The sequence below is a fragment of the Emydura macquarii genome, unplaced genomic scaffold (assembly GCF_026122565.2).
Source record: "Emydura macquarii macquarii isolate MOO-44397 ecotype Brisbane River unplaced genomic scaffold, CSIRO-AGI_Emac_v2 contig_2897, whole genome shotgun sequence".
Taxonomy (NCBI): Eukaryota; Metazoa; Chordata; order Testudines; family Chelidae; genus Emydura; species Emydura macquarii.
In genome coordinates this window covers 33,793,368-33,820,664 of record NW_027133034.1, presented here as the reverse complement: position 1 = coordinate 33,820,664, position 27,297 = coordinate 33,793,368, and the positions used below count along the sequence as shown (strand labels likewise).

The following is a 27,297-nucleotide window of genomic DNA, read 5'->3' as shown; positions in this document are numbered from 1 at the left end:
AAATGTCTAAAGGAGCTAAAACTGCACACTATTTAAAACATCAAGGACAAGATTTTTTAAAATAAATGTTGTAAGCCTAAAATTTTCATTTACTCATTTGGGTACATTATCTTGCTCTCATACAACAATTTACTGTATGTATATTCAGGTAGGGTATAAATCCACAATACCATTAAAAAAGCCCACTGAAGAGTAGGTCTATGAATGATTCTTAGAATGTAAAGGAAATCTTAAAAAAAATATCTGTTCGTGAAATTTTCCAGGTTGCCAACTTCATATGAGCAAATAAAATATAAATAAATAAAAATCAAAATGTAAGCATATATATTTTTTATCAATCAATAAAACTCACTCAGACTATCTCTGATATTCAACAGTGGCTGTTGAAGTGCCTATTATGTATGGATTATTACAAAATTATTGTTATAACTTCAGAAGATAAGATTTCATTTCATTTCAGAAGACAAGCTGACCCATGATACAGTAACTAGTTCAATAGCGACATCAGTAATGAATAAGTTTTAGATGAATGTAAGAAAAAATAATGTACTGATTTTAGAAGATCAAGCACACAGGTGTCCCACTGTAAGTGTAATGGCAAAATACCATCTTATATTACTTCTCAAGTAATAGGTTAAGTGAACTCAACATGAACTTAGACATACTATTCCAAGGGGTCTCTATGTTTTCCTTTTACAATATTTACAACTGCAAGCCATGCATAATACTAATAAGAAATCTATTCCATGTGCTTCTGTGGAAAGAGTCCTGATTCAGCCTCCAAAATTATAAACATGTCAAAATAAGAATATCATATCTCTCTTAAAAATAAGGTGATTGTCATGTCATGCTTTTGGTGTTGGAGCAATATTTCTATAATCCAACTTCCAAGATAACTTTTCTGGTTATTAAATTAATGTTATTAGGAACTACCCAAAGGCAGACAATCTGAGAGAAAAATACCAACATGCTTAGTTTTATGCTTGTATGTTGATAATTACTTCAAATTAGAGTTATTGAGCTAAGAAAAGACCTAAATATACTTAGCACACATTATAAAAACAACACAGATTGAGACTTTAAGAGACTGTTGACTTCTATTAAAGGTGTCTGTGAATAAAGGCTCAATCCTGCAACCCTCACCTCATGCAAGCAGTCCTCACTCATGCAAGTTGTTCTATTGACTTGTATACAGCTATTCGTATGATTAACAGTATGCCTCATACCGGAAGTCAACATTTAAATTAGACCACAATTTACCAATACTAAGAACTCTAGTGACGAATCACAAAACCACCTAACCAGGTGTTTAGAAGAATTTAATTAAACAAACTAACAAACTTCATATAAAAAGCTGCAAAAAACTGTTTTCTCCTGGATGAAATTAGAAGGCTAGCAAGCCTCAGTGCTGGGGCGGGGAGGGGGGGGGATGGGTAATTACGATTATTAAGATACAGACACAGATTTTTTTCAAAAGAAATTTGCTATGACATGTATTTTTCAGAAATAGTTAAATAATGTATGCTGGCTGATCCTCTGTAACTATGGAGCCATAGCAACAGAGCTTGTTTTTCTCCTTTTACACATAGTACATTAAATGTAGTGCTACAACATAATTACCATTCATTATTTTAGAAAGAAAATGTGTAAATCTTACCGTGTGCCACAGTAAATAACACAATTAAAACAGAAACACAAAGGTATTTTTAAGAAGCTGTCAAATATATGCAGTCAATCATCAAGGATCCTGCTAAAAAATGGAGTCAATGTGAGTTTTACTATTGACGGCAATGGGATCAGGAGCAGGCCCCAAGTTGTTAGCTAAAGACAGTATTCAACATCTGTGTGTTCATTTTCAAGGCCTTCTGTGGAATTTGCCCAATGTACCTCAGATGCTTTCCAAGACAAAGATTTCCATTGACATTCCTCAGGAACTATGAAGCAGCCAACCTCAAGATGGAGTTCATGAGAATAAGTGAAAAGTCTTATTTGGAAAGAAGCCCAAGACTTTGAAAGTATTAGCAGAAATGAAGGCCCACAAATCTCACTGCCTGTAGAACAAAGTGTTAAATTCACTTCCAATTATCATTCCCTCACCTACTATTAAGAACAGTAAAAAAGAAAAGAAAAGAAAATCAGTGAAGGCAAAAAGGAAGAGAGAAAAAAGAAGCAGGAGACAGCTAAATACATTTAAAAAATAATTTCTACTGGTTCTGGACAAGGAGGAAATGAAAGCTGACTACTGAGGACTGGAAAAAAGCAAATATAGTGCCCATCTTCAAAAAAGGGAGGAAAGAGGATCCAGGGAACTACAGACCAGTCAGCCTCACCTCAATCCCTGGAAAAATCATGGAGCAGGTCCTTAAGGAATCCATTTTAAGGCACTTGGAAGAGAGGAAGGTGATTAGGAACAGTCAACACGGATTCACCAAGGGACAGTCATGCCTGACCAACCTAATTGCTTTCTATGATTAGGTGACTGGCTCTGTGGATGTAGGGAAGGCGGTGGATGTGATATACCTTGACTTTAGCAAAGCTTTTGATACTGTCTCTCACAGTATTCTTATCAGCAAGTTAAAGAAATATGGGTTGGATGAATGGACTATAAAATGATAGAGAACTGGCTAGAGCATAGGGCTAAACGAGTAGTGATCAATGGCTCCATGTCTAGCTGGCAACCGGTCACAAGCGGAGTTCCCCAGGGGTTGGTCCTGGGGCCGGTTTTGTTCAACATCTTTATTAATGATCTGGAGGATGGGGTAGATTGCACCCTCAGCAAGTTTGCGGACGACACTAAGCTGGGGGGAGTGGTAGATACCCTGCAGGGTAGGGATAGGATACAGAGTGACCTAAACAAACTGGAGGATTGGGCCAAAAGAAATCTAATGAGGTTCAACAAAGAAAAGTGCAGAGTCCTCCACTTAGGAAGGAAGAATCCCATGCACAGCTATAGACTGGGGACCGACGAGCTGGGCAGCAGCTCTGCAGAAAAAGGACCTGGGGGTAATGGTGGATAAAAAGCTGGATATGAGTCAGCAGTGTGCCCTGGTTGTCAAGAAGGCTAATAGCGTATTGGGCTGCATTAGGAGGGGCGTTGCCAGCAGGTCACGGGAAGTGATTATTCCCCTCTATTCGGCATTGGTGAGGCCGCATTTAGAATATTGTGTCCAGTTTTGGGCCCCCCACTACAAAAAGGATGTGGACAAGTTGGAGAGAGTCCAGCGGAGGGCAACAAAAATGATTAGGGGGCTGGAGCACAGAACTTATGAGGAGAGGCTGAGGGAACTGGGCTTGTTTAGTCTGCAAAAGAGAAGAATGAGGGGGATTTGATAGCGGCCTTTAACTACCTGAAAGGGGGTTCCAGGGAGGATGGGGCTAGGCTGTTCTCGGTGGTGGCAGATGATAGAACAAGGAACAATGGTCTCAAGTTGCAGGGCGGGAGGTCTAGGTTGGACATTAGGAAAAGGTTTTTCACTAGGAGGGTGGTGAAGCACTGGAATGGGTTACTAGGGAGGTGGTGGAATCTCTATCCTTAGAGGTTTTTAAGCTGAGGCTTGACAAAGCCCTGGCTGGGATGATATAGCTGAGGTTAGTCCTGCTTTGAGCAGGGGGTTGGAGTAGATGACCTCCTGAGGTCCCTTCCAGCTCTAATATTCTATGATTCTATGATACTGGCCTAACGGGATTTTGGTTACTACCTCTTGGAGGTATTCTAATTATCACGTGTAAGAACAAAGATGGATAAGCTCCCCTTTCTAAACGACACAGAACTCAAAAATACTCTACAAATTCTTCACTTATTTCAGTGAAATTATACTATTGTGTCTTGGCTAGATATGGTTTCTGATAACATTGTTATGTCTTTTCCACATAAGTGTTTTGTCAATTTTGTTGCTTTTATCAAAATGAAAAACTTTAATACGATGGAGTTCGTTGCTCTCTCTGTGATTTCTAGATTGTTCATCTCACCTCTCATTTTCAATGTATCGTTTAGATAGAATATATACAGTTAATCAAAATTAATTTCTTGTTTGGTGTTCCAATTTTAGTGTTCATAGAGGGCATTTATTTTGATTACAGATCTTTTTCACTTCCAGGATGAAACTGGAATTTCATTTTATATGCCATTATGTACCTGTTTCTGTGTCTGCAAACATAACCCCCATCTCTAAACACCTGTTTGTCCTTAAAGGTCTCAATAATTAACCAATTCAACATCTCATATTATTAATGCTGCAATTTTATGTCAGCAGAATGACAATTAGGTATATGGTTAGAAGCTGAAAGGATCGTTACAGTTCCTTAAAGGAGGATATTTGCTAGATTACAAAATAGCTAGGAAGCAGCTGAAGCCCAGAGTCACAAAAAGACTTAGGTGCCTGAAGTTCAAAAAGTAGACACCACTGAGAACCTCACAGTCCCCACTAAACTGCAACTTAACTCTTGGTGGTGTCTAAAAGCATCTAAATTTCTGCTGTAGATGTCCCCAGGTACGTATGTTTTTGGCACTGGTCATGAATACAATCCCTCAGTACAGGGGCCCGGGTTCCTATCTCATGCCTAAGCCACAGTGGGATCCTCAAATCAGGTGAAACTAGATGTTCCCCTGTCTATCTCACCTGGGCATCTAACTCAGGGTTCTTCAATTAATTCTTTTTTGCTCTCTTTTCTCTTCTTCACATGTGCACGCGCACAATCCTGAAAGAGTTTTCTGCAAAACATTTTTTTAAACACTGATTATTCAGAGAATGCAAGTTTGCTCTTTAAAAGCACAGAAATTAGCTGAATCTATTTTTGATTAACATGGACTGTACCTACACATAGTTAACAAAATGTGCATTAATATTGGTTAAAAATTATCAATATTAAGTGTTTGCTTATTCTACAAATACTTGCTAGTGCCCTGACAAGGCAAACATTTACACACATACTTAACTTTGCTATTGTGAGTAGTAAAGCGAAGCATGTGTGAGTTTGCACCATCAGTGCCTAAGATCATACTTACTTAAAATGTTCTTATTAACAAAAAAATCAGGAAAGAAAATATTTGGAATTTTTTTAAGGGAAAAAAACAGTTCTATGAAGTAAAATAGCTAAACAGTCAAAAATGAGAGATCAAAATGTATGTATGTGAGTAGATGAGGATGGGGATATGAGGGAGCTAGGAGATTTCTTTAAGCCGGGCTTCAAAGCAATAAACCTCAGGTCACACCAAGTAAACATTTATCCAAATCTTTCTGCTTGTAGTAAAGGTACAATTAGTGAAAGAGACCAGAATTCAAAGCCACTTGATCGACTGACAAAAACATAATTTTTAACAAATGCAGAACTTTCAAGAAGTTTGGGTATTCTGACTCCAACTGCACTTTATGCATCACATAGTCTGATGGCACCATGTAACTAATAAACCATAATAACAGCTTCCTGTAAATCACAAGTGGAAGGTAGCAACACTTCCTGGAGACATGGGTTAATGCTAACGCTTATGAAAGGGACCAAATAATAGCTCAGGCCATAGCATAATGTGAAGCAGGAGCTGTGCTACACTGCCCACACAGCTCTGACAATACGCCTCAATTAGGACACAGCTCTGCTGTTCCAGGCTCTTGTTTCCTCAGATCACAGACTTTAAATGGTGCTGAATTGTACAGTTCTTTTGATGTGGTTAAACATATACCAGAGACTGTGTCAAAACCTCTAAACTCATTTTCACTGGTGAATTAAGTCAGAAGTTAATAAAAATCTCCAGGGGTTAAAGACTATTATGCCCCTTAGTCCACTGAAGCACCCAGTTCAACATAAGGTCAGGGGAGTTCATCATGCTGACAGAATAAGCATAAATCCAATCTCTTTGCTAGCAACAATAGTGTTATGATCACAATAAGGAGAAACAATGGGCCTAGTTCCACAAACACATACTCGATAGAGTAGTCATTCTTCATGCTAGGTAGTCCCACTGGAGTCAGCAGAACTACGCACATGAGTAAGAGTCCAACGGCATCCCTAGATATTTCTGTTAGATATATTTTAAATATTTCATTTTTCCTTCTGTAAGCGTAGTTGTACTAGAATTAAAACAGGACAAGACAGAGGAAAAGGGAGAACAGCAGAGATAATAAGACAGAGATCAAAACATGCTTGTGGAAAGATGAGGAGTATAATAGCCATGACTTGGAAACAAAAGTAGCACGAGTAGAGGAATTAGTCAAACTACTGTTGACTGACTATAATAGCTAATCTGATATTCATTGTGAACAACAGAACATTTGTTAAATATTCATATAAAAGAAAAAAGTAAATCAGTAATTTATATCCGACGAAGTGGGTTTCTGCCCACGAAAGCTTATGCCCAAACAAATTTGTTAGTCTTTAAGGTGCCACAGGACTCTCACAGTAATTTATACGAATCACAAAAAAAATCCATTGCAGTCTTTTATTTTCAATTAAAAAAAATTATATTTCATACTTTGCCTTCATTATCAGGTTAGTAACCCTGAAAAGACCCTAAAATTTAAAAATAAGACAAAAAACCCTAACTGAATATAAAATAAAGAGGTTCTAGGCTATTGAAGGTAACAGGCTAAAAGCAAGAAAGTAGACTGATCTAGACAGAGACAGATCTATAGATAACATGTTCTATCCAGAAATTAATTTATTGAGGTTGGTTAATTATCCGTAGCAATGTTTGAAATTATCAGCCAAATATAATTCTCCATTTATTCAGACGAGTCCTCATTTTTTCAAGAATGACAGTTATGCTATACACACACACTCGGAAAGACAAGTGCAAAAGAGTGAGTGAAAGAGTACAAAAGTAATAGACAAAGGGTACTTTTTGAAGTACAGTAATACCAGTTATTTCTAACAGCAAAATGAGGAGGAAAGTATTCATAAAAGACAAGCAAACATTTATTGCATGAAAGACAAAAGTTGTATACAAGACTGTGCAAGCCCACCCCACTGCTCTGAGTACGAAGTGGCATTGCTAGCCCATACTGAAGGCCACATAGTTATCGTGTACTAAATTTCTTAAACAAGAAACAACACCTAGCATAATTAGTGTGACCATATTTCCCTAAACTGAAAATGGGATGCATGGGGCTAGGCCCAAGCCACCTGGTGGCGGCACTCATTCCCCGTGAACATTCCTCCATGCCCCCAGTTGAGCCAAGTAGCAGAGATGGGGGCAGGGTGGAAAGGGAATGGGTATGGGCTGGGATCTGGGCAGCAGAGCAGAGTGTGAGTGTGCAAGTGAGAGTACTTTTGGGCTCAGAGCCAGGAGGTGAAGCTATTGGACTATGATCCAATTAGCAGTGTGATGTCCTTTTGAGACTGGGATAGCAGAGAGGCAGGAAGGAGACTCCATGTAGCAGCAGGAAGCAAGGAGACACCAGAGAGCAGCCTGGGGGAGGTGGAGGAGGCCAGAATGCAGGGCTGCCATTTAAGATTTTGGTATTGGAGGGAGGGGCAACTCCTGGCTGGTGAGGGGAACTGGGAGAGGACCGAGTGACAGGAGACAGATACGAAACTCGGGGGAGGGGGAAGCAAGTGCCCCCGCTGCCCTCCCTAAATGCCACCCCTGTTGGGAGGTGTCAGAAACAGGCAACTGGAGGCAGACTGGGGAGGGAAGAAGCCAGTTGGGGTGGGACGGGGGGCTGGAGAGGGCTCAGGGGACTGGCCCCAAAGGACAGTGGGTGGGGATGACATGTGGCCGGGGTGGGGGTTCCGGGGACCGGTCAGGAGGTTACCGGGGAGTCTAGGCCACACTCAGTGCCCCGGCATACATGGATGCCATGAGATCCGGTTGGGCACTTACCAGCCAGGTTGCCCAGTAGAGTTTGGTACCCACGAGTCGCATCTCCATAGCCTGGCCGGAGAAGAGTTTGAATTAGGGCTCTGACTGTGCTGCCCTCTGATTGGGCTGTAGAGTGAGCATGGCACCCCATCACTCCCTGATTGGAGGGGCAGCGCATAATGGAGACACATCAGCCAGGCTCCTGTTCCTCCCCCCAGACATTGCCACTCGCCCCCCTGAACATTCCCCCCTGAACTCTAGGGGGCACGCCCCACTTTTTGGCAAAACTGGCAATTAATCAATTGGCAACAGCAAATGGGACAAATGTCCAGGTTTGCCACAAAAAAAGTCAGGATCTTGGGGTCAGGGCTTAAAAAGGGGACTGTCCTGGCCAAAATGGGACATATAGTCACCCTAAGCATAATTTACAGCAGACTAAGGATTGGTTTTAATTATGCCGGCTGCAACAATCCCTCAGGGAATACTTCCCCACACAGGGATCAGGCAGAGTATTAGGCAACCATTCCTTGACACAGCCTCTACATACCCCCTCTATCACGAGGAATCTCCATCAGTCTCTATTAGGCAGAGTTTTATGGCAGCTTGAGTTTCCAAAAGAGAAGCAGCAAGAGCAAGAGTCTGGTCTATACGTTTTAGTGCATTCATATGAATGTTTATTTGAGAAATTCATCCTAATCTAGTAAAAGACTGATTTTTGTAAGATAAAATGGTCTTTTTGTTGCAAAGAGGGATGGCCTTTAAATGATGGTCATACAAATTATGTTGTAGCTAATACAGATCCTGGTTCAGAAAAGCACTGATGCTCAACTTTAAGCAAGTGTTAAATCTCCCTGAAATCAATGGGATACAAGCACATGCTTAAAGTTAATCATGTACTTAAGTGCTCTGTTGCAGGGGCCATAATTCTCACTTTTACTGGGTGTCTCTATTTGTAAGAAAGGCAGGTGTGATATAGAATGAAACCATGACATTACATGGCTTGTAACAAGACAACATTTGGGTTGAATGGATAAGACTACATAACTACACACTGCTCACTCTGGAAAAGCCACATAAAATGAAGAGCTCTACTCCCCTAGTGAAAAACAAAGATGCCTTTTTTCTGATGAGAGATGATAATCCAGCGGTCAGAGTAGTTAGGAAAACAGCATGATGTAGTCTAACTGTAAAATGACAGTGTTAGGAATATTCTGCCAGTGCAGCAGTTTGATTGTGTGATGATCCCTCAGTGCTTTGTAATAAACTGTATACTTCAGTTTTAATTTTTAAAACCTGCATTTCAAAAAAGAAAAGCTTGGGATTCTTACTGTGTTGGACAAGCATTGCCACAAATTACCTTTATCTCTGTTTTGTTCTTTTTTTAAATTTCAAAAGCATACCACTGGAATGGTATAATTAAAGTTAACAACTTGCATTGGTTCTAATTCCTCCATTGGCTCTAGTCTTTCCTACTAATATAGGTAACTGCTCTTATGCTAATATCCAAGGAATATGTTTTCGCTATAGAAAAAATCCCAATACTTCTCCTTTTTGGACACACTAACATGAAAAGGAAAAATGCAAGAAATTAAGATACGCTGCACCGTGTTCAATACAGTAAGGGTGTGGTCTGCAACCTTTACCTTTTAGATCTGATGTGAAGTTCAAAACTACACATCATGAAGTTCAAAATAAATGGCCTAATTAGTTCCTAGAGTTCTTCTGGAATCCAAGCTATGGAGCCCCAACGGTGGAACGCTCACTCACTGAGGGGCAGCAGCAGTGCAAACCGTTCACAATGTCAGGTCAGGGGCCAGCCAATACTGCCCACAGAGAAGGCAGGCACACCAGAGAGAGTGGCATGGCATGATCTGGCAAACATGGTGATTCAGTGCATCTCCAAGGCAATCTCTTCAGGCTGGCCTCCGATGGAGCTCTCATGAATTTAGAACTGTTCTCAACTTGCACCCAAGCCCACAGAGGTCAATCCAGCCCAATATCTGTTCCTGATACATATGGTAAAGCACATGCTTATTATTATTTGGTGCTATTTGTTAGAGTAACTACAGCATGAAATGTGACCATTTTTTCTTTAAATAAGACAATTTAAGGTCTCCTTTTTAGAGAGTATTATATATAAAATATCTATTACAGACAATTAGATTTGATAAGTATAATAAACCAGGACATATTAATCAGATATAAAGCTATGGATTTTGCAGTTAAAAATACACTGACAAATGGGATGTGTATTAGCCAATCAGAAGAGCCATGATGAATACATACACAAATAAAGGACTTAAATAACCAAAGAGGAACAGGTTACAATCTAGGACCCAGATTTAGTAAAGTCCTTAAGAACAGGAGTTAATGGGATTTAAACTCATGCTTAAGGTTTTTCCTGAAAAGGCATGGTTTGCTGAATCAGAACCTACTGGAATATAATGCTCATGAAAGATGCCAGATTGACAGCGTGGTAAATATTCTCCATTCATCCATCTCTCTCTCTCTCTCTCTCTCTCACACTCACACACAGAGAACATCTACAGGCATCACAAGGATGTGCCAAAATGCCACAGTCCACTTCCTAGTTTCCATGTCCATTCAGCCTCTGGCTGCTCTGCTAACGTAAGTGCTAATTAGCACCAACTGTGATTGGCTACTGGGCCAAGACCACCAACTTATTTCATATAGGCCACGTAGCCATCAGATGACAATGACTTCCAATCACTCCTGGACTAGGCCAGAGAAAAAACTGTGGCATATGGGTGAAAGACTCTAGATACTGTTATTAATTCCCTGAGCAACCTCTTAACCACAAAAGAACCTGTGATACAGAGCAGCGGATGGCTGGCATTATGCTCTCCAGGAGGATCCCATGACTTGCTTTTCTCCTTGGTCTGACGAAACCCAGATTTGATAGTTTTCTGTATCAGCCCATCTTTTCTACTGGGCATTTGGGAAAGTGAGATAATGGAGTGCGCTTGAGGGTCTTTGTTATATGACTGCTGCTTCTTGTCAGGCAAATGGAAGTGTGTGTGTGTGTGTGTGTGTGTGTGTGTGTGTGTGTGTGTGTGTGTGTGTGTGTGTGTGTGAGAGAGAGAGAGAGAGTGTGAGTGTGTGTGTACTTTATTATATCATTTGTCTTATTTTGTTATTGCAGGTTTTATGAGTTTTTAATATAGAACAAAGGTGTTCAAGTGGAGGGATGCACATTATTATTACTATTATAAATCAACTAAAAAAAAAGTATCATGACTAATTTCCAATAAACTAGCTAACCAGTTCCAATGAACTGCATGAAAATCACATTCTCAAAAATGAAACCTTGCAAATCTATTTTTAAATATTTATCCTTTTTCTTTAAAAAAATGCAAATATTATTCACTTTGTTGCTTATACCCTTCAAGCAAATATTAAAATGTCTAGCTGAAATAAATAAGCTGCAAGTCATTGTATATTGCCAATGGCCCTACTTATTTACGAACGACCATATCATTAATACTAATTTGAAGCGAGATCCTTAGTTTGAATTCAAAACTACTCAACTTCAAGTCATCAATGTTATAGAAATCAAGTGTGTGTATATACTGGCACAGGTCCCAGACTTTTCATGTCCAGAAGTTTATAAAAACTAAAAATAAAAAAACAAAACCAGAAAAAAACCCATTTATAGATCAATGAAGTGCTTTATTTATCTGCCCTTTCTGAACTACATAAGTAAGCAAATATTTGGCAAAATACTCACACTTGTTTGGCTGTCCCATGGCTAAGGCACTCAGGAGTTCAAATTTCTGGCTCTGTCACAGACTTCCTGTGTGACCTTGGAGAAGTCATTCAAGTCCAGAGTCCTACCCATTGTCTTTCTCCACCTTAGGTCATGCTATGACATGACCTGAGGGATTTAGGGAGACACCAATTTAACCAGTGACTCTCTTCCTTTATGAAGACCCTGTCCAATGCCTACTGACATCATTGGAAAGACTCTCACTGATGTCAGTGGGTGCTAGATAAGGCCCTGAGTTCCGTCTGTGAAGCTGGTGGCCAGCATTCAGCAGTACATCAAGCTCATGAAACTGGAGACCCTTGCAAGGATCTTGTCTAAGTTCTCCTGTGAGGTTTTTCCTTAACAGATCTTTTGTGACTGACATTTCTGCTAAGACAGAAAGAAACAACCACTTGAGACCATGCTGTAAAAGTTTCTTATGAGAGGGGTATTTGTGCCTCAGCACCATGAATCTGTGATTATAAGTCCTTCTTCCAAAGAGTTTAAAAAGTTTGCAGAAGTAGATTTACACTGTGGGAATGTAATGAGGAACTGAATACTCTCCTGACAGAAGTCATACCAATTTCAGGCCACACGTATATTTTAAGGTCGCTGTGGAAGTTATAAATTTTACTTGAAGCCAAGGATTTTGACATGAGTGTAAAATGTATCCATTTTGCATTTTGGCACAACTCTGATACACCCACAACTTCCTCTTTGCAAAGGTTTTTGGCAACTGTGCCTCCTGCAAAACACACTGTGGGGAAGAGATAGTGTATTGGCTAGCTGTGGTATCTTATCTCAGGCTATGTTTACACTGGCGGCGGCAAATTCGCTGCCGCCAGATCGATCTTCCATGATCGATTGAGCGGTCAGTGAGACCCGCTCAATCGATGAGGGAGTCGACTGAATAAGTCCACCCCCTCAACTAGCGTAGCTAGTTCCCGTCAGCACAGCACGCAGAAGCAGTCGACCGGAATTACGCAAATTACTCTGCGTGGTTTTCGTAACTCTCGTCGACTGCTGCTGAATTTCTGGGTAAGTGTGAACAAGCTCTCAGATTCTTTCTACAGATAGTGTTTGACAGTAGAGGAGAAAATGATTGCTAATTCTGACTGGAAATCCCCCAGTCCCATCCCTAGCATACAAACAGCAACCAAATTTAAAAAGTGAAGTGCTATCAATAACTTCTCAACATTCTGTTACTGATGTACTAAAAATATGTTTAAATGGGTGCAAACTACTTGAGATAAAGATTCCTGTGCCCATCCAAAGATGAATGGAATATATCGATATCTATATCTATATATATGCTCTCTCCACAGTGCTCATGTGAATTTGTGTATATTTTCAAATATGATTTCTATCATGAAAGAGTAAAAATGGAAGTCACAGCCTTACAGAGGGTTGACATTCATAACTTTTAAATGACTAGTTAACTCTATTTTTAGGCACCAAGCCCACAGCTCGTGTTTATTTAAAAAGTCTATCTTACTGTTTTGAATTAACATGGTTTATTTGAAAAACAGATCCCCAAACGGCTGTTCTTAAAAAGCCACATGTAAACTAAAAAAGAAGTCTTTAGAATGTGTTACACAAAGGAATTTAGAAGATGATGGATTATTTACTATTGGACTTATATGCAAAAGAAAAAAGATTGAGTCAAATCCTCCCTTCAAATATATGCTCATGACTCCCACTGAAGTATCTGAAGGCATACTTAAGCCCCCTTGATTAGAATTTTTGCTGCATTCTCAACTGTAGGACAACCAAGTCAATGTTAATTTGTTTTCTAGCTTAAATTGGTAGGGCTCTGTCCTGCTCACATTGCAGCCAACAGCAGAATTCCCACCGATTTACTGGCAACAGGTTGGGCTATTTTTTAAATTCTATATAAAATAATAAGCAATCCTATGACTTGGAGTGAGGTAAAAGGTACCAGTCTGTCTTGTGGTGACATCATCTACATCTCATGATCATCTATGCAGAAATACATTCAATGCTTTGTTGTTCTTTAAGAGATGAATCCAACTCATTAAAGTCAAACAGTGACATTCAAGCATGTAGTATAAAGGTGACACACAATGGGGAAGAAACAGGCGTGTATATTTGTTGTTTGTTTTCTTCATCATCTGTACAAAAGACCTGAAAAAGTTTTTTGATGGTGGTGGTGGTGTTTTTTTCCCAAAAGGAGGGTGGTTATGTGTTTAGAAATTCAGATCCAATATTTTCTGGAAAACTCTATGGTTACTGGAGAACTAGTGAAATTATGACAAAATAGCCAAGAGAATGTAAACTGAGAAAGTAAAAGAAAAAGGGATTTTTAGTCACACTAATCCTCTTTATTTATTTTACTCCTGCTTTGCTTCATTAACTAATTCACAACTTAGAGAAAAAATTCTTGGTTAAATATTCAAAATCCCTATCCTGTCAATTTACAAGTTCAAGTAAGGTGTGAGAGCTGACTATATATATCTTCCAAGACCCTCTACAAAACCAGGAAAAATCACAGCTAATAGTCCTGAAATTTCTAAGATAAAAATCTACTTTAAAATGCCACGATAATACAAATAAACCTTATAGGATTTCCTTATATATCACGTAGAAGCAATAGAGGGCACAAATCCAATTATTTTAAATCCTTTGCAAATCATTTTAAAGGCAGAAACCTCATACTAGCCCCAGGTGCACTTTCTCCCTAATGTCATCCCTGCAGGGTCTGAATGTGTAGCCCATAGAGCTACCTTTAGCATTTATTTTATTTAGCAGTTAAACAAGGAACTTACCAGCCTGTATCCTGTAAGATGTTGGCTTCAGCAGTTAGTTTGAGGCCTATCAACTCTGGCATAGATAAATGGCCTAATGGTTACCCTTAAGTTTTGGGATCTGAGAATAGAATTCATTTAAGGGGGAATTTGTCCTTAATGACACCAGCCAACCACAGGAATATGAGTTAACACCAGCTTTTGAATATTTTAGGACAGAACATCTACAGATGTCTGACCACAAGAGTGCCATGACAATGAATTGACATATGATAAATTGAGATCATCAATATATTAACCTATAGGAGAAGGATGCCAAAAAATTAATAGGGTGAGGAAATACAAATAAGGAAGAGAGGAGAACCCCTGACTGAATATGCATTAGACATAGTGGTGTCAGCGTAACATATTATAAAAGTTGTATCCAAGCCTGTGGGAGAAGGAGAGAGACGTAGCCCTTGACAGGTGCCAGAATGATGGCCACTGGGGATGAGGAGGAAGGCAATAGTGATGAGGAAGATAATGGTTAACATTTCAGATTGTTCTGCAAGGGATGGTGGGAGTATATGGATGTTCAGATGTACATCGTGTATTATCTCTATGCACCTCACTGGGTTAGAGTGTTTGTGGCTTTGCTAACTATATTAATAAACTATTGTAAATACAGAAGGGTTCTGAAAGTGTGAGTGTTGCAGCTGTGTGCATCAAGGCTCCCAACAAAACAGTCATTTTAATAATACTGGGCCTGATCTTGGGACAAGAACCTGCCAAAACCTCAGAGTGAAAAAGCTGAAACTGAAACAGAACAAGGCAGTGGTCAAAAGGCTGTCAAAATAAATACAATTCTGTAAATATATTGTACAAGTAAACTGTGGGTTATTCCCTGTTCAATTTATTAATAGTAATTATTATTATGCACAGTGCTGTGATGGAGGGTAGACAAGCTAAGCTGCATAATGCCTGAAAATAAGGAATTTACTTAACATTTTTCAGATGACTTTAGTTTTTTTCCTGGCATTTTGCATTCCTCTTGGTGGATCCTGCAAGTCAATCCTAGTAATAAGAACAGATTCAGAAATTGCTCTTACACCTGAATCATCTATTTTCCAGTTACTAGCTGTAGAGCAGAATTAAAAAAGACTATCATGAAGAAAGCAAAGAAACAGACAATCCAATTGCCATCAATCCAGCAAAAACTAAGAATAATCAATCAAATGTAGGGGGAATGGAAACTCCCATTTGCACTGTCTGAGTTTCCCCTTAATTTCATCCAGCAGTTTGGCAGGGTTTACACCCACAGGGAAGAAGTAGAGCATTCTGTCTCCAAAACTGGCAGATGTACTGAGTGATCTCACCAGAGATACAAAACCATCAGAGAACAAGCCTCATTTCCCTGCACGATCTCCCATTCCCCAGCTCCTGTAGGTTCCAAGTTTGCCAGAAAAATGTCCCCAAACTCCTCTCAAGAAGCATGGTATTAATTTGTTCTTGTTTCTCCCACAGTTCAAACAGAAGAGAAGCAAGACATTCAGTTCCTCTTTCTCACCCTCCACAAAGTGCAGCATTGATCCCTCCCAGCAATTGTTTAGCATAGAGCTGCAGGAAGACTATTTGATTCTGCACAAAGTATTATTTTTCTGTACTACCAACTGTGTGATCACTATCAGAGTGAAGTTGTATAAAAGGTCATTCCCTTCAAAATAACAGCGGTTTGTCTCAACTTATAAAGGAAAAGGACTCTTCACTGAAATATGACCATAAATAGGCACAATCCCGTAATTCTTACTCCTCAGGCAAAACTCACAAAGACTTCATTAGGAATTTTGCCTCAATAGGGAGTACAAGATCAATCTCATTACTGTCTTTCACAAGCAGTGGCAAGATGAAAATCTTAATATAGGGAAAGCCTGTAGAATGGCTATGAAATTTCCCCTACACAAAAGGCTATGAAGGCATGAAGAAATTTCCAGTGAGATGGATGTTGAATGACTAACAGTTCAAGGGATGATTCTAATTGCAACTAAAAAAAGCCAGGATCATTCATTACATTTAAGTTAAGATACAGATGAGGACACTATTTATAGGAGTTATGGGGAGAGAAAGAGGGTAGACAAGGCGGGTTCACGTCCCAGAATTAGAGTATAGAAGACCGTAAAATTGTTTTGCTGACTCTTTTTTTGTTCCTCATGAGTTTCTTTGCATACTCTTATCAAAGAGGAATGAGGACTGTGGAGGAAGCAGAGGGAATAGACCTTCAGACCCACAGAACCCAGGGATCTGTGGATAATTTTGCCACAGCTCTCCAGTTCCTAGAACTATGTGTACTTCCGTCCAGCCCCTCCATGTTGCCTTCTGTTACCCTCCCTCTGATGGTGTGGTTCTTACAGGAGCTTTGGTGCACTATTTCGCTTCAGAAGGAACTCACTGGAAGTTAATGCTCTCTGGAGCAGTGTTAACAGCTATCCATGGGGTCTGCAGAACACAATGCCACTGAAGAGAGCACCCCTTGCTCTGCTAGTTTTAGTTGCCCTCCATTAGTGGAAATGAAGAGCAGCATTTGTGCCACAATGTTAGCCAATCTTAGTAAGTTCTGATCATCTCTGTGTCTGCTGTTTAATGTGGCTTCCATGGAAGTTCTGACTCAACAAGATACTCAGACCAGACCCTATATGTAGACACTGCACTCACACCATAAAATAGTTGAATAGGAAAATATCATTAAAAACATAAACAAAGAAAAACAACAGCTCAGCATGAAGCCTCAGGTCCATAAATAAACCCTGGTTTTATTTTTCTTAAATTTTTTGTTCAATTCAATTTATTGTTAAAAGCTATGTGGTTTGCTTACTGGAATTACCCTATAATTAACCTTCCTGTCAGGAACTAGAGAGAGCGAATCATTTAAATCAATTAAACCTTTAATTTAGAGGTTCTACTTCCTACTGTTAATCTTGAACACCATGGGGTATTGATTACCTCAATTATTTTGTCAATAATGCATGCACAATTACATAAAAAGTTCAGTAAAAGCTATTAGAAATAATGCATGAGGAAGTCATGCAATTGTCCAAAGAAAAACTCTTAGTGACCCAAATTGTAAGTAGTGATATAAACTGATATCTGACCAAGCAATACAACACGTAAGAGAAATTTCTTTGCATTTGCCCACAGGAAAAGGATTACAGCATAAAACGACTTGATCATCATGGGCAAGAACTGCTTAAGTCAGAATCTGAATGTAAAGGTCACTGAAGATATGCAATTGCTTAAAAATGCAGTTATCATAGTGGACTTAGTATTTACATAATATGTGCATACAAAGCTTTAAATCATCATGAGATTTCTGAGCAATACCCATCATTCACAGAAGTTTAATAGAGCATGAAATCTGCAAAAAAGCAATTTATTTTTCAAACACCACATTACCTTTCTTATGAACCAAACAGCCCACAAATGACCAGAAAAAAATAAAGTTTTCTTGAAATTCTCTCATAATGTGGGGGAAGAGTAGGATACATTCTCAAGAAGAAGAATGACCAGATCCTGCTAAAAGTAATCGTATTAAAGCCAACAGAGCTAAATGAATAAGAAGAGAAAGGTTTGGTGCCATATGTGATCACTGCAAAACTGTCTTGTTATTACATACACTAGTACGTATGAAGATATAATTTAGTCATACTAGATCACCTCAGTGGTCTATCAAGTCTAATATCCTTTCTCTGGCAATTGCTTATGCCTGATGGTTAGAGAAAGATGAAGGAAAATAATGCCCCGGATGACTTGGCAATGCTGTTCATAGGAAAAAAGCAGGGGTGATTCCTTCCTGAATCCTGCAACCAAAAGCCTACGTGCTGAAGCATGAAATTTCTTTAATCCTTGCTCAACATGACAAGTTGGAAACAAGAGTCATAAAGTCATCCAGCCTGCTTTACACTACAGTCTCCCTAGAGCTCCAAATTTTTCATGAAAATTTAATGAAAATTCAGGTGCGTCAGACAACTGAGCTCTTGACACTGAATTAAACATAGAGTTGCACAGGACAAAGTTTGACTTGTTCTACAAAAACTGAATATTTTACAATTTGATTGTAAGCTCCTGAGGGTAGGGACTGTCCCTTGCTTTGTGTTTGTAAAGAACGCACAGAGACGCATTGTGTTCGGTCGGTCTACAATGCAATAAAAAAACATGGCACTGAGTCGCAGAGCCCAGGTCAGCTGACTCAGGTTCCTGGGGCTTGGGCTGGAGGTGTAGACAGTTGGGCTAGGGTTGAAGCCCGGGCTCTGAGACCCTCCCTTCATACAGGGTCTCTTAGCCCAGGCTCCTGTCTGAGATCAAATGTATATACTGCAACCTTGCAAGCCTAAGTCAGCTGACTTGAGCGAGTCACCTTGTAACCGTCGGTGTTTCATTGTAGTGTAGACATACCCTAAGGCTGACTGGGCCTTTGAGCATTACTATCTCACAAATAATACACAGTTCTACTTTGCAAGCTTTTGTAGAATTGTACTTGCAAATCTAATAAAAATTAGACAAGTATCACCAAAGACCCTCAATTTGCGCATCAGAACTCTATGGAAGTGCTCTGTCCCTCAAAAGAAAAAACAGTGAATGTGTAGGCCATAAAGGGCATCTTCTCTAGCAGAGATGAAAATTCCTTTCTTTCAAAACAACTTCATGAATTAATTTAAACATCAAGTCGCACATTTTATTTATCCCCATTGGATTATCCTTTCAAGTTCAGGATACCACTTTGGAAGCTCCTCCTAATATTATGTCTTTGGGGGAAATACCAAAGCAGCCCACCACAGTAGCATTTAATTTCAGAAAGGGGAACTAAAAATGAGGAAGCTAGTTAAACAGAAATTGAAAGGTACAGTGCCAAAAGTGAAATCCCTAAAAGCTGCATGGAAACTTTTTAAAGACACCATAATAGAGGCACAATTTAAATGTATACCTCAAATTAAAAAACGTAGTAAGAGGACCAAAAAAGTGCCACCATGGCTAAACAACAAGGTAAAAAGCAGTTAGCGGCAAAAAGGCATCCTTTAAAAAGTGGAAGTTAAATCCTATTGAGGAAAATAAAAAGGAGCATAAACTCTGGCAAGTGAAGTGTAAAACTATAATTAGGAAGGCCAAAAAAGAATTTGATGAACAGCTAGCCAAAATATTTTTTAAATACATCAGAGGGAAGCCTGCTAAATGTCTAGTAGGGCAACTGGACTATCAAGATGTTAAAGGAGCGCTCAAGGAAGATAAGGTTATTGCAGAGAAACTAAACGAATTCTTTGCTTCCGTCTCCACAGCTGAGGATATTAGGAAAATTCCCAAACCTGACCCATTCTTTTTAGGTGACAAATCTGAGCAACAGTCCCACCTTAAGGTGGCATTAGAGGAGGTTTTGGATCAAACTGATAAATTAAACAGTAATAAGTCACCAGGACTAAATGGTATCCACACAAGAGTTCTGAAGGAACTCAAATGTGAAACTGCAAAATTATTAATTGTGGTACGTAGCCTATCATTTCAATGAGTTCTCTGAAAGCATCCACTCAATGTGCAGCAGCAGTCAAAAAAGCTAACAATGCTGGAAACCATTAGGAGAGGGATAGATAATAAGACTGAAAATATTATATTGCCTCTTTATAAATCCATGATACACCCACATCTTGAATACTGCATATTCAAAAAAGATATATTGAAATTGGAAAAGGTACAGAAAAGGGCAACTGAAATGATTAGGGGTATTTGAAAGCTTCCATATGAGAAGAAATTAATAAGACCAGTTGAAAAAGTGACAACTAAGGGAGGATATGATAGAGGTTTATAAAATCATGACTGGTGTGGGGAAAGCAAATAAGGAAGTGTTATTTACTCCTTCTCATAATATAAAAACTAGGGGTCACCAAATGAAATTAATAGGCAGCAGATTTAAAATGAACAAATGGAAATATTTCTTCACACAATGCACAGTCAACCTGTGGAACTCTTGCCAGAGGATATTGTGAAGGACAAAACTATAATGGGGTTCAAAAAGGAACTAGATAAGTTCATGGAGGATAGGTCAATCAATGATTATTCACCAGGATAGGCAAAGGGACAGAGACTGGGAATGGCTGATGGGCTAGATCACTTTATGATTACCTGTTTTATTCATTTCTGCTGAAGCACCTGGCATTGGTCATTGCTGGAAGACAGGTTACTGAGGTACAATGGAAAAAAGGAAAAAGGATATGTACACACAAATATTCTGTGTTTAAAAAAAGGCAGGGGGGACTTGTGAAACACATTAATCTATTATATATGCGAGCTTTGGCCTGACCAAGTATGGCCATTCTTATGTTCTTAAAAATCTCTCCGTTTTCCTTAATATAACTTTGGAAGCATTTCAAGACATAAAAAGCAACAATAGAACCTTTGTGATTTTGCTAACTGATACTCTCATCATTAAAGTTTAATTTAAAGAACCACCATTGTATAAAATATTAAATGCAATGTAATATGTAAAACAGTGAAGCCTTGATAATATGAATGCAAGTGAGAGGAAACACAAAAACGACTATTCATATGTTTAGAAGTTAAAAGGGAGTTTGTGTGTCTTTGGAGAAAAACACAAATATTAATTTGGGGGAATGATTTTAAATGTCACGTTCACAGGTGTGTACTTCAAGCTTTTTTTGTGGTCTTTAATGAAAGTCACCACACTATATTCAAGGATAGGGATATGAAAACTCTAAGAACCCTGATATTCTACAAAATAAGCATCACAAAAGTAATGAATATACAATTATCATCATATTGGGTAAAATAAAGTACCTGAACAGACAATGCCCCTTTTTGCAGTTCAGCCTTGCTTATCTTTCTTTCATCAAACATTCAAACTTGATTTCGTCTTATTCTTTCAAATACTATCTGATGTAAAATATGAAAGCTCGCATATATAATAGATTAATGTGTTTCACAAGTCCCCCCCGCCTTTTTTTAAACACAGAATATTTGTGTGTACATATCCTTTTTTCCATGTAGCTAGCAGCAATCTTCTACATATTTTAATGCTATTTCTTTCACTTCTGCAGTAGCTGAGGACTCCATCAATTATCACAGTTTACTTATTAGACAGTAGTCTTGTGCTCAAGCATAGCAAAAACTACTGTTATACAGATGACAAGTTCAACCTCCAAATAAGAGTTTTAGTAGCGTTGCTTCTGCAACATGCTTTTTCAGAAGAGCACAAATCATCACACAATTCACACTGAGTTCAGGGGCATGCACAAGGGGGGCCGATCAGGGCCATGGGGCCACTGTAGTCAGTAGAGGCACAAAACTCCTTTGGGGCTGGGACGGGGAGAGCGAGCTCCTCCGGACCTTGGGCCATGGGGGAAGAGCCAGTTTCTCTGACACTGGGGTCACAACAGGGTCACAGAAAGTGCCCCTCCAAAAAGCGGCCAAATATTTACTCCTGTGTATGTCCCTGGCTGGGTTTGAAATAAAAATGAATGGAACAAAAATAAATATAGAATTGTCATGTATTAAATGTTCCTTAGAGCTACAACACCATAATATGCAAATTATAGTTACTACATGAAGTTCTGTATTTGTTTCAAGCTATTGCAGAAGTCAGACAAGGTAACTATATCAACTATATCAACCTTATCATATAGACTAACTTTGTAAACAAGTGCGGAGTGTGTGTGGGGTGGGGGACAAATTTTACTTCATGTTTTCACATTACATGTTTGTCACCGGGGAATGCGGAACTGAAATTTAGGCATATTTAAAACAATAAAGGCAATAAGGCAATAAAACCAGTCTTCAAGATTAGTCTTTGCCTCTCAACTTCTACCATTGCCATAACATACTAAGTGTTCAGCTTGAAATATATAGACCACATACATCTCAAAAGTTATCGCCATAATAAGTATCTCTAAACATGAAAGAGATGGTATTTTTTTCAGAGGCATAAATTGTATTTAAAACTAAACCTCATTGCTATAGACTTGTACTTTTTTTGAAAAGTCAGAAAAGCCTCCCCCTCCCCACAAAAAAAACACAAAAAAACCTTAGAGTAACAATTTGAAAGAGAGGGCCTGAGATTTAACAATACTGAAACACCACATGAGCTGAAATCTCATATATTTCTAAATACAGGGTCTCATAACAGGGCAATCCTAAATGAGATTTTAAATTGTTGGCCTACATTTTCAAAACTAACTAGTGATTTTGGGTGACTCAGCTGTAGGTTCCCAATTTAAGATACAAAAAAGGGACTTGATTTTCAGAGGATAAGTTCACAGTGCTTTCTAAAAATTAGGTTCTTTTAAGGTGCCTCAAGTTGGCCACCCAAAAATCTAAGCACCCCAAATCGCTAGTCACTTTTGAGAATTTAAGCTATTGCTACAGATGGACTTGACAGCAGTTGTTTGTTAAATGAAACTGGACTTATTTTAAAAGATTACTATGTTATTTATTCATTCATTCATTGAGATTTATACACACATTAAATAAAGAGCACGAATCCATATGTTCTAGGCACATTAGACACAACTTGAAAATTCAACAAAATCAGTGCCCAAATATAACTCAAGTGTAGCAGTATAATTCAAAACAACCCACTAACAGCAAACCAGGCAATCCAATACCACATTAATCTCTCGCTCTAACAATTGCCCTTCTATTCTCAAAGGCCTGAAGTAAAAAAAAATGAGGTTTGCCATCTGTAGGTAGTCAAAGTTAACCTGTTTCGGACAGTGAGGTGAGCAAACTATAAAGCCATGGAATTGTAAAACCATTTTCATGGAAAAACACCCTGCCAGCAGCTTCTTCTCATGTCTACCAGTGAGACTTCAGCTAAAACATCTCGCCTGATCTCAGCTGTGGTGGACTGGCAGACAGGCAGGTTCTAAGCTGTTTAGGGCTGTATAATCGAAATAAACACCTCAAACACCACCTGAAAACCCACAGGTCACTAGTGAAGTTCATGGAGCATGGATGGAATATGTTCACAGCAAGTGTACTTAATAAATGAGCTGAAATATTGCACCAACTTTAGTTTGTGAATGGTTTTAAGGCGTATCCCGTGTGTACCATGGTAATCTTATCTTAAAATAACAAAGACATGAATGACAGTTACAAGGTCCACATCCAAGAGGCACATTCAATTTTAACTGGTTTACAAAAATAGTCTCCTAGCTCCATTGGGCACATACATAGCTTTAAACAACAACTAATTTTAAGCTTTCAGTCATTCCGACAAGTTGGCTGTTTTGGGTGGCCCAAATGGCTCCCAATACAGGACAAAACAAGGAATATTTTGGAAAGGAGCCCCAGTTTTTCAGATCTGCCAGACAGACTCTTTTGTGGTACACCATTTCTACAGGTGGAATCTAACTTTTCCTCATGAAATACCAATCTGTTTTTTCCTCCACAGCCTTGCCCAATAAAGGACATGAAGCACTTTTAATTGTCCTCTGTGTGCCAAAAGCTTCCCACAGATGCTTTCAATTCATCTTATTTTTCAGTAATTTCTCCTTATGATAATAAAATTGTTCTGTTCATGAAGGTGAAAGAGAAAAGTTACTAAGCTAAAACACCCCAAATGTTTACCTTTGAACTCAATGAGTGGAGAACATTTATAACCAAACAAACTTAGCTTTATCAACAAATGTAATCCATTATGAAATTTTCTAGGTTTACTAGAGCTTTTTTCTGTCTACTGGAAATTTTAGTTATGAATTCCATTGTGCGAAGGACAGACCAGTCTTTTTCAGACACTTACCCTCTGACAGCATGAATAAGTCTCAGTGATGGATAGGCGGTTCGCACTTTCAATTTATTCTTAAGGATTAATGCATTAACCCACTCCACATGCTTCTCTCCGCCTTTGACCATGAAAGCAGGGATCCAAAGGACACTGTCATTCAGCATGGATAGTCTATGCACAAATTTTTCTCTGTCACTCTCATTCCGAAAGCCTCCAAATGCTCTTTGTACAACTGATGGATTCATGGTAATAAAATCAGATTTAGTTCCCACATCTGCAGCAAACTCCACCACAGGGGCTAGATTGCACCTGAAGAGGAAGACATTAATGGACAAATGAAAATAAATATGAACCATTAACTTAGATAAGGGTATGCATGAAGGAAAAGCTGAAAATGAACATGTAAGACTGTTTAAACTAGGTGAGCAAAAAATACCAATGCATGGTTTTACTTAGTACTACATAGAGACTGGACATTCCCAGCATGTTATTAAGTATAACAACAACTCAGAGAAGAAGATACTGTACCGTACACTTAAAATTCAAATAATTAGTGTTCAAAACAGAATGTGTTAATACATAGACAAGTGCTTATCAATAACATCATGTCTCTTACAGCTATTATTATTTTTCACAAGTGTGCATTTGTATAATCTATCTTGATAAAATTCTTTCAGACCAAATTCTTAAAGGTAATCATGCCAATCTAATAATATTACATAATGGAGAACAAGAACAGAATAAAGAAAAAATTAGTTTGTACAGCAAACATAATTGGCAGCAAAATCAAACCGGTTTGGGTTTGTTTAGTTGTCAGTACAGCTGATTGAAAAATTCTGACATTCAAAATGTGGATGAAATTTTTCCATCTAAGTCTCTAGTTTTCACCAGAAGAGTGACTTTTTTTGTGAAAATTATGACCCGTTTTTAGACCACCTGCAATTGTCAGTGACCCCTTGCTTTCTTCAAACTTGTTCAAGCCTTCTCCACCAGCATGCAACTTTTTGTCACAAATTAAGCAAAAAAAGTTTTACTATAACATATTGGCCATTAAACTCATCATTAGTAACACATCCACATATTATATATCTGATAACATTTAAAATCTGTCCTAGAATAAATTGTATTTAAAATTTTTAATACATAAATTATATCTCCAGAAGAATAAGAGAATCTATTAAATCCATATTCACACAGCACAAACATAGCTAGGGCTTTTCTTACTCATTTCTTTCCTTCTGCAGTTGATACTTTGCTACCAAATCTTCCTATTTTTCCAACAAGTAATCTTTTGGTTTGCGACAAAAATGGGATGTAATTTTTGCAAAAACTGTCAGAAAAGTTTATGTAGTGCCTATACTATGGTGCTCATTAGTGTCGTAAGTGTGCACCCAGAAAACATTAATTAATTTATCCTCACATTGGCATCCCAGTCTAGTGCTTTAACCCCAAGAGCTGCCTTCCTCTCAGTAATTCTCAAACAGTGTAATTTTAAATGAAGAACGTTAAATGTGAAGTAGGAATTGAGGTGGAAAAACATACTGGGTCCACTTCATATCTGTGGTGTAACTCAACCAAAGTCAATAGTGTTTGTACAGTAGCCAGCACAATGGCTAATTCTGAACATGGCCCGAGGCACTACTCTAATATAAATAGTAATTATATTAGAGTTTAATTCATTTCACAAGACATAAGACTTGCATTGCAAATTCTATTACCTGTACGTACAACTGCTAGACTCCTTGTGGATGTGAAAGATACCATGCTGAAAAAAACTGTATGTAAAACTGCACTGAAACAAATGCAGGTTATGTATTGAAAATTTGGCTGATATTTCTCTAAGACAAACCTCTTCTGAGCTGGCAACACCAGCACTGTTTGTATAGCATCATCTCTCTTCAATTCCAAAGGTTCTCTGCAGTTAGAAAATGGTGCCTATGGCTATTCGCCGCCATCAGATTGACTTATCTGGATCGACTGAGCAGTCAGTGAAGACCCACTCAGTCGATCCAGAAACTGACGTATTAAGACCATCTCCTCAAGTGGCGAAGCACTGTGTCGATGGGAACCGGCGCAATGCATTGAAGACGGAGCGCAGAACAGAAGCACAGAAGTCGACGGGAGTTATGCAAGTTTTTTGCGTAGTTTGCATAACTCCGGTCGACTGCAGCCAAATCTCCGAGGTAAGTGTAGACAAGCCACAAATGTAATTTCCCCATAAACCTGAAAAATAATTATAGGCAGGCGAGCCAGCAAGAGTTAATATCTTGTGTGTTATATCCCCAATTCATCGTAACATATCTAATACAAAAGGTTATGTTTTATAATGCTGTACTTTCTTGGCATAATCTATCTGGCAGTACATGTTTTATAATAGGCATCATCTTGAGATTTTTCAAATATGCGTTAGAAAAAAAGCTCAAATGCACTCTTTGGTAATGGAGGTGTCCATGCACTGTTATGAAACACCTCAATCAAATTTTTCAACTTTGGTGCCTAATTATATGGATGGAGAAACCTAAATAAGTGGTTTGATTGTTAGATATGCTATGTATCTTCAATGTTGGTGCTTGGTCCTCTCAAAATCTAGTCAGTTATTTTAGATGCATAAATATGAATTTAAGAGAATCATTTTAGGTAGTCAGTTTGAAAAACTTTTGTAATAGTAAAAGTACAACAATGCCCTGTGAAACTCTAGTTTCATGGGAGTACCTCAATGTTTGCTAATGCAGTGCCTAAACTGTTGTTATTTTGGTAGAATACCAGTGTAACAATAGCTGTTACAGCAATATAGATTTGTGATAGGAGAATGAACAATACTATATTGGGAGTGGCTGATTGCTTTATAACAGTATTATCAGATTTTGCTCACTTCCCACCTACTTAGCAGATTTTTCCCTCCAAGAAATGTGGCTTACTAAACAGAAGATATCAGTACTTAATGTTTCCTCAATAGTTTAATATCTTATAGCCCAGTCTAGAAGCAATGCAAAATCTTGCAAAAATCTGCAAGTTAAAAATAGCACATTCTTCACAAAGCAGCATAAGACACAATTCTTTCTGGCATTCTAAGTGACCCATCCAAGACTATGCTCCAACAGTGACAGACTATATTTCTGATGCCATGCTGCCACTACCAATCAACTTACATTTCCACAGGGTTCTAGGAAATCTGATATTAAAATGCCTTTCACAATCTATTTTTTTTAAAATA

At 38.5% G+C, this 27,297-nt stretch overlaps 1 protein-coding gene across 2 annotated transcripts in view; it reads right to left on the bottom strand.

Annotated features, from left to right (window-relative positions):
- The window catches only part of ST8SIA4 (ST8 alpha-N-acetyl-neuraminide alpha-2,8-sialyltransferase 4), an 84,792-nt gene that overhangs the window by 11,346 nt on the left and 46,149 nt on the right, over positions 1-27,297 (bottom strand). For both annotated transcript variants that reach the window (XM_067568765.1, XM_067568766.1), the window contains exon 4: positions 24,099-24,392. In XM_067568765.1, coding sequence (XP_067424866.1) covers positions 24,099-24,392 — 294 coding nt within the window. The remainder of the gene's footprint in view (positions 1-24,098; positions 24,393-27,297) is intronic.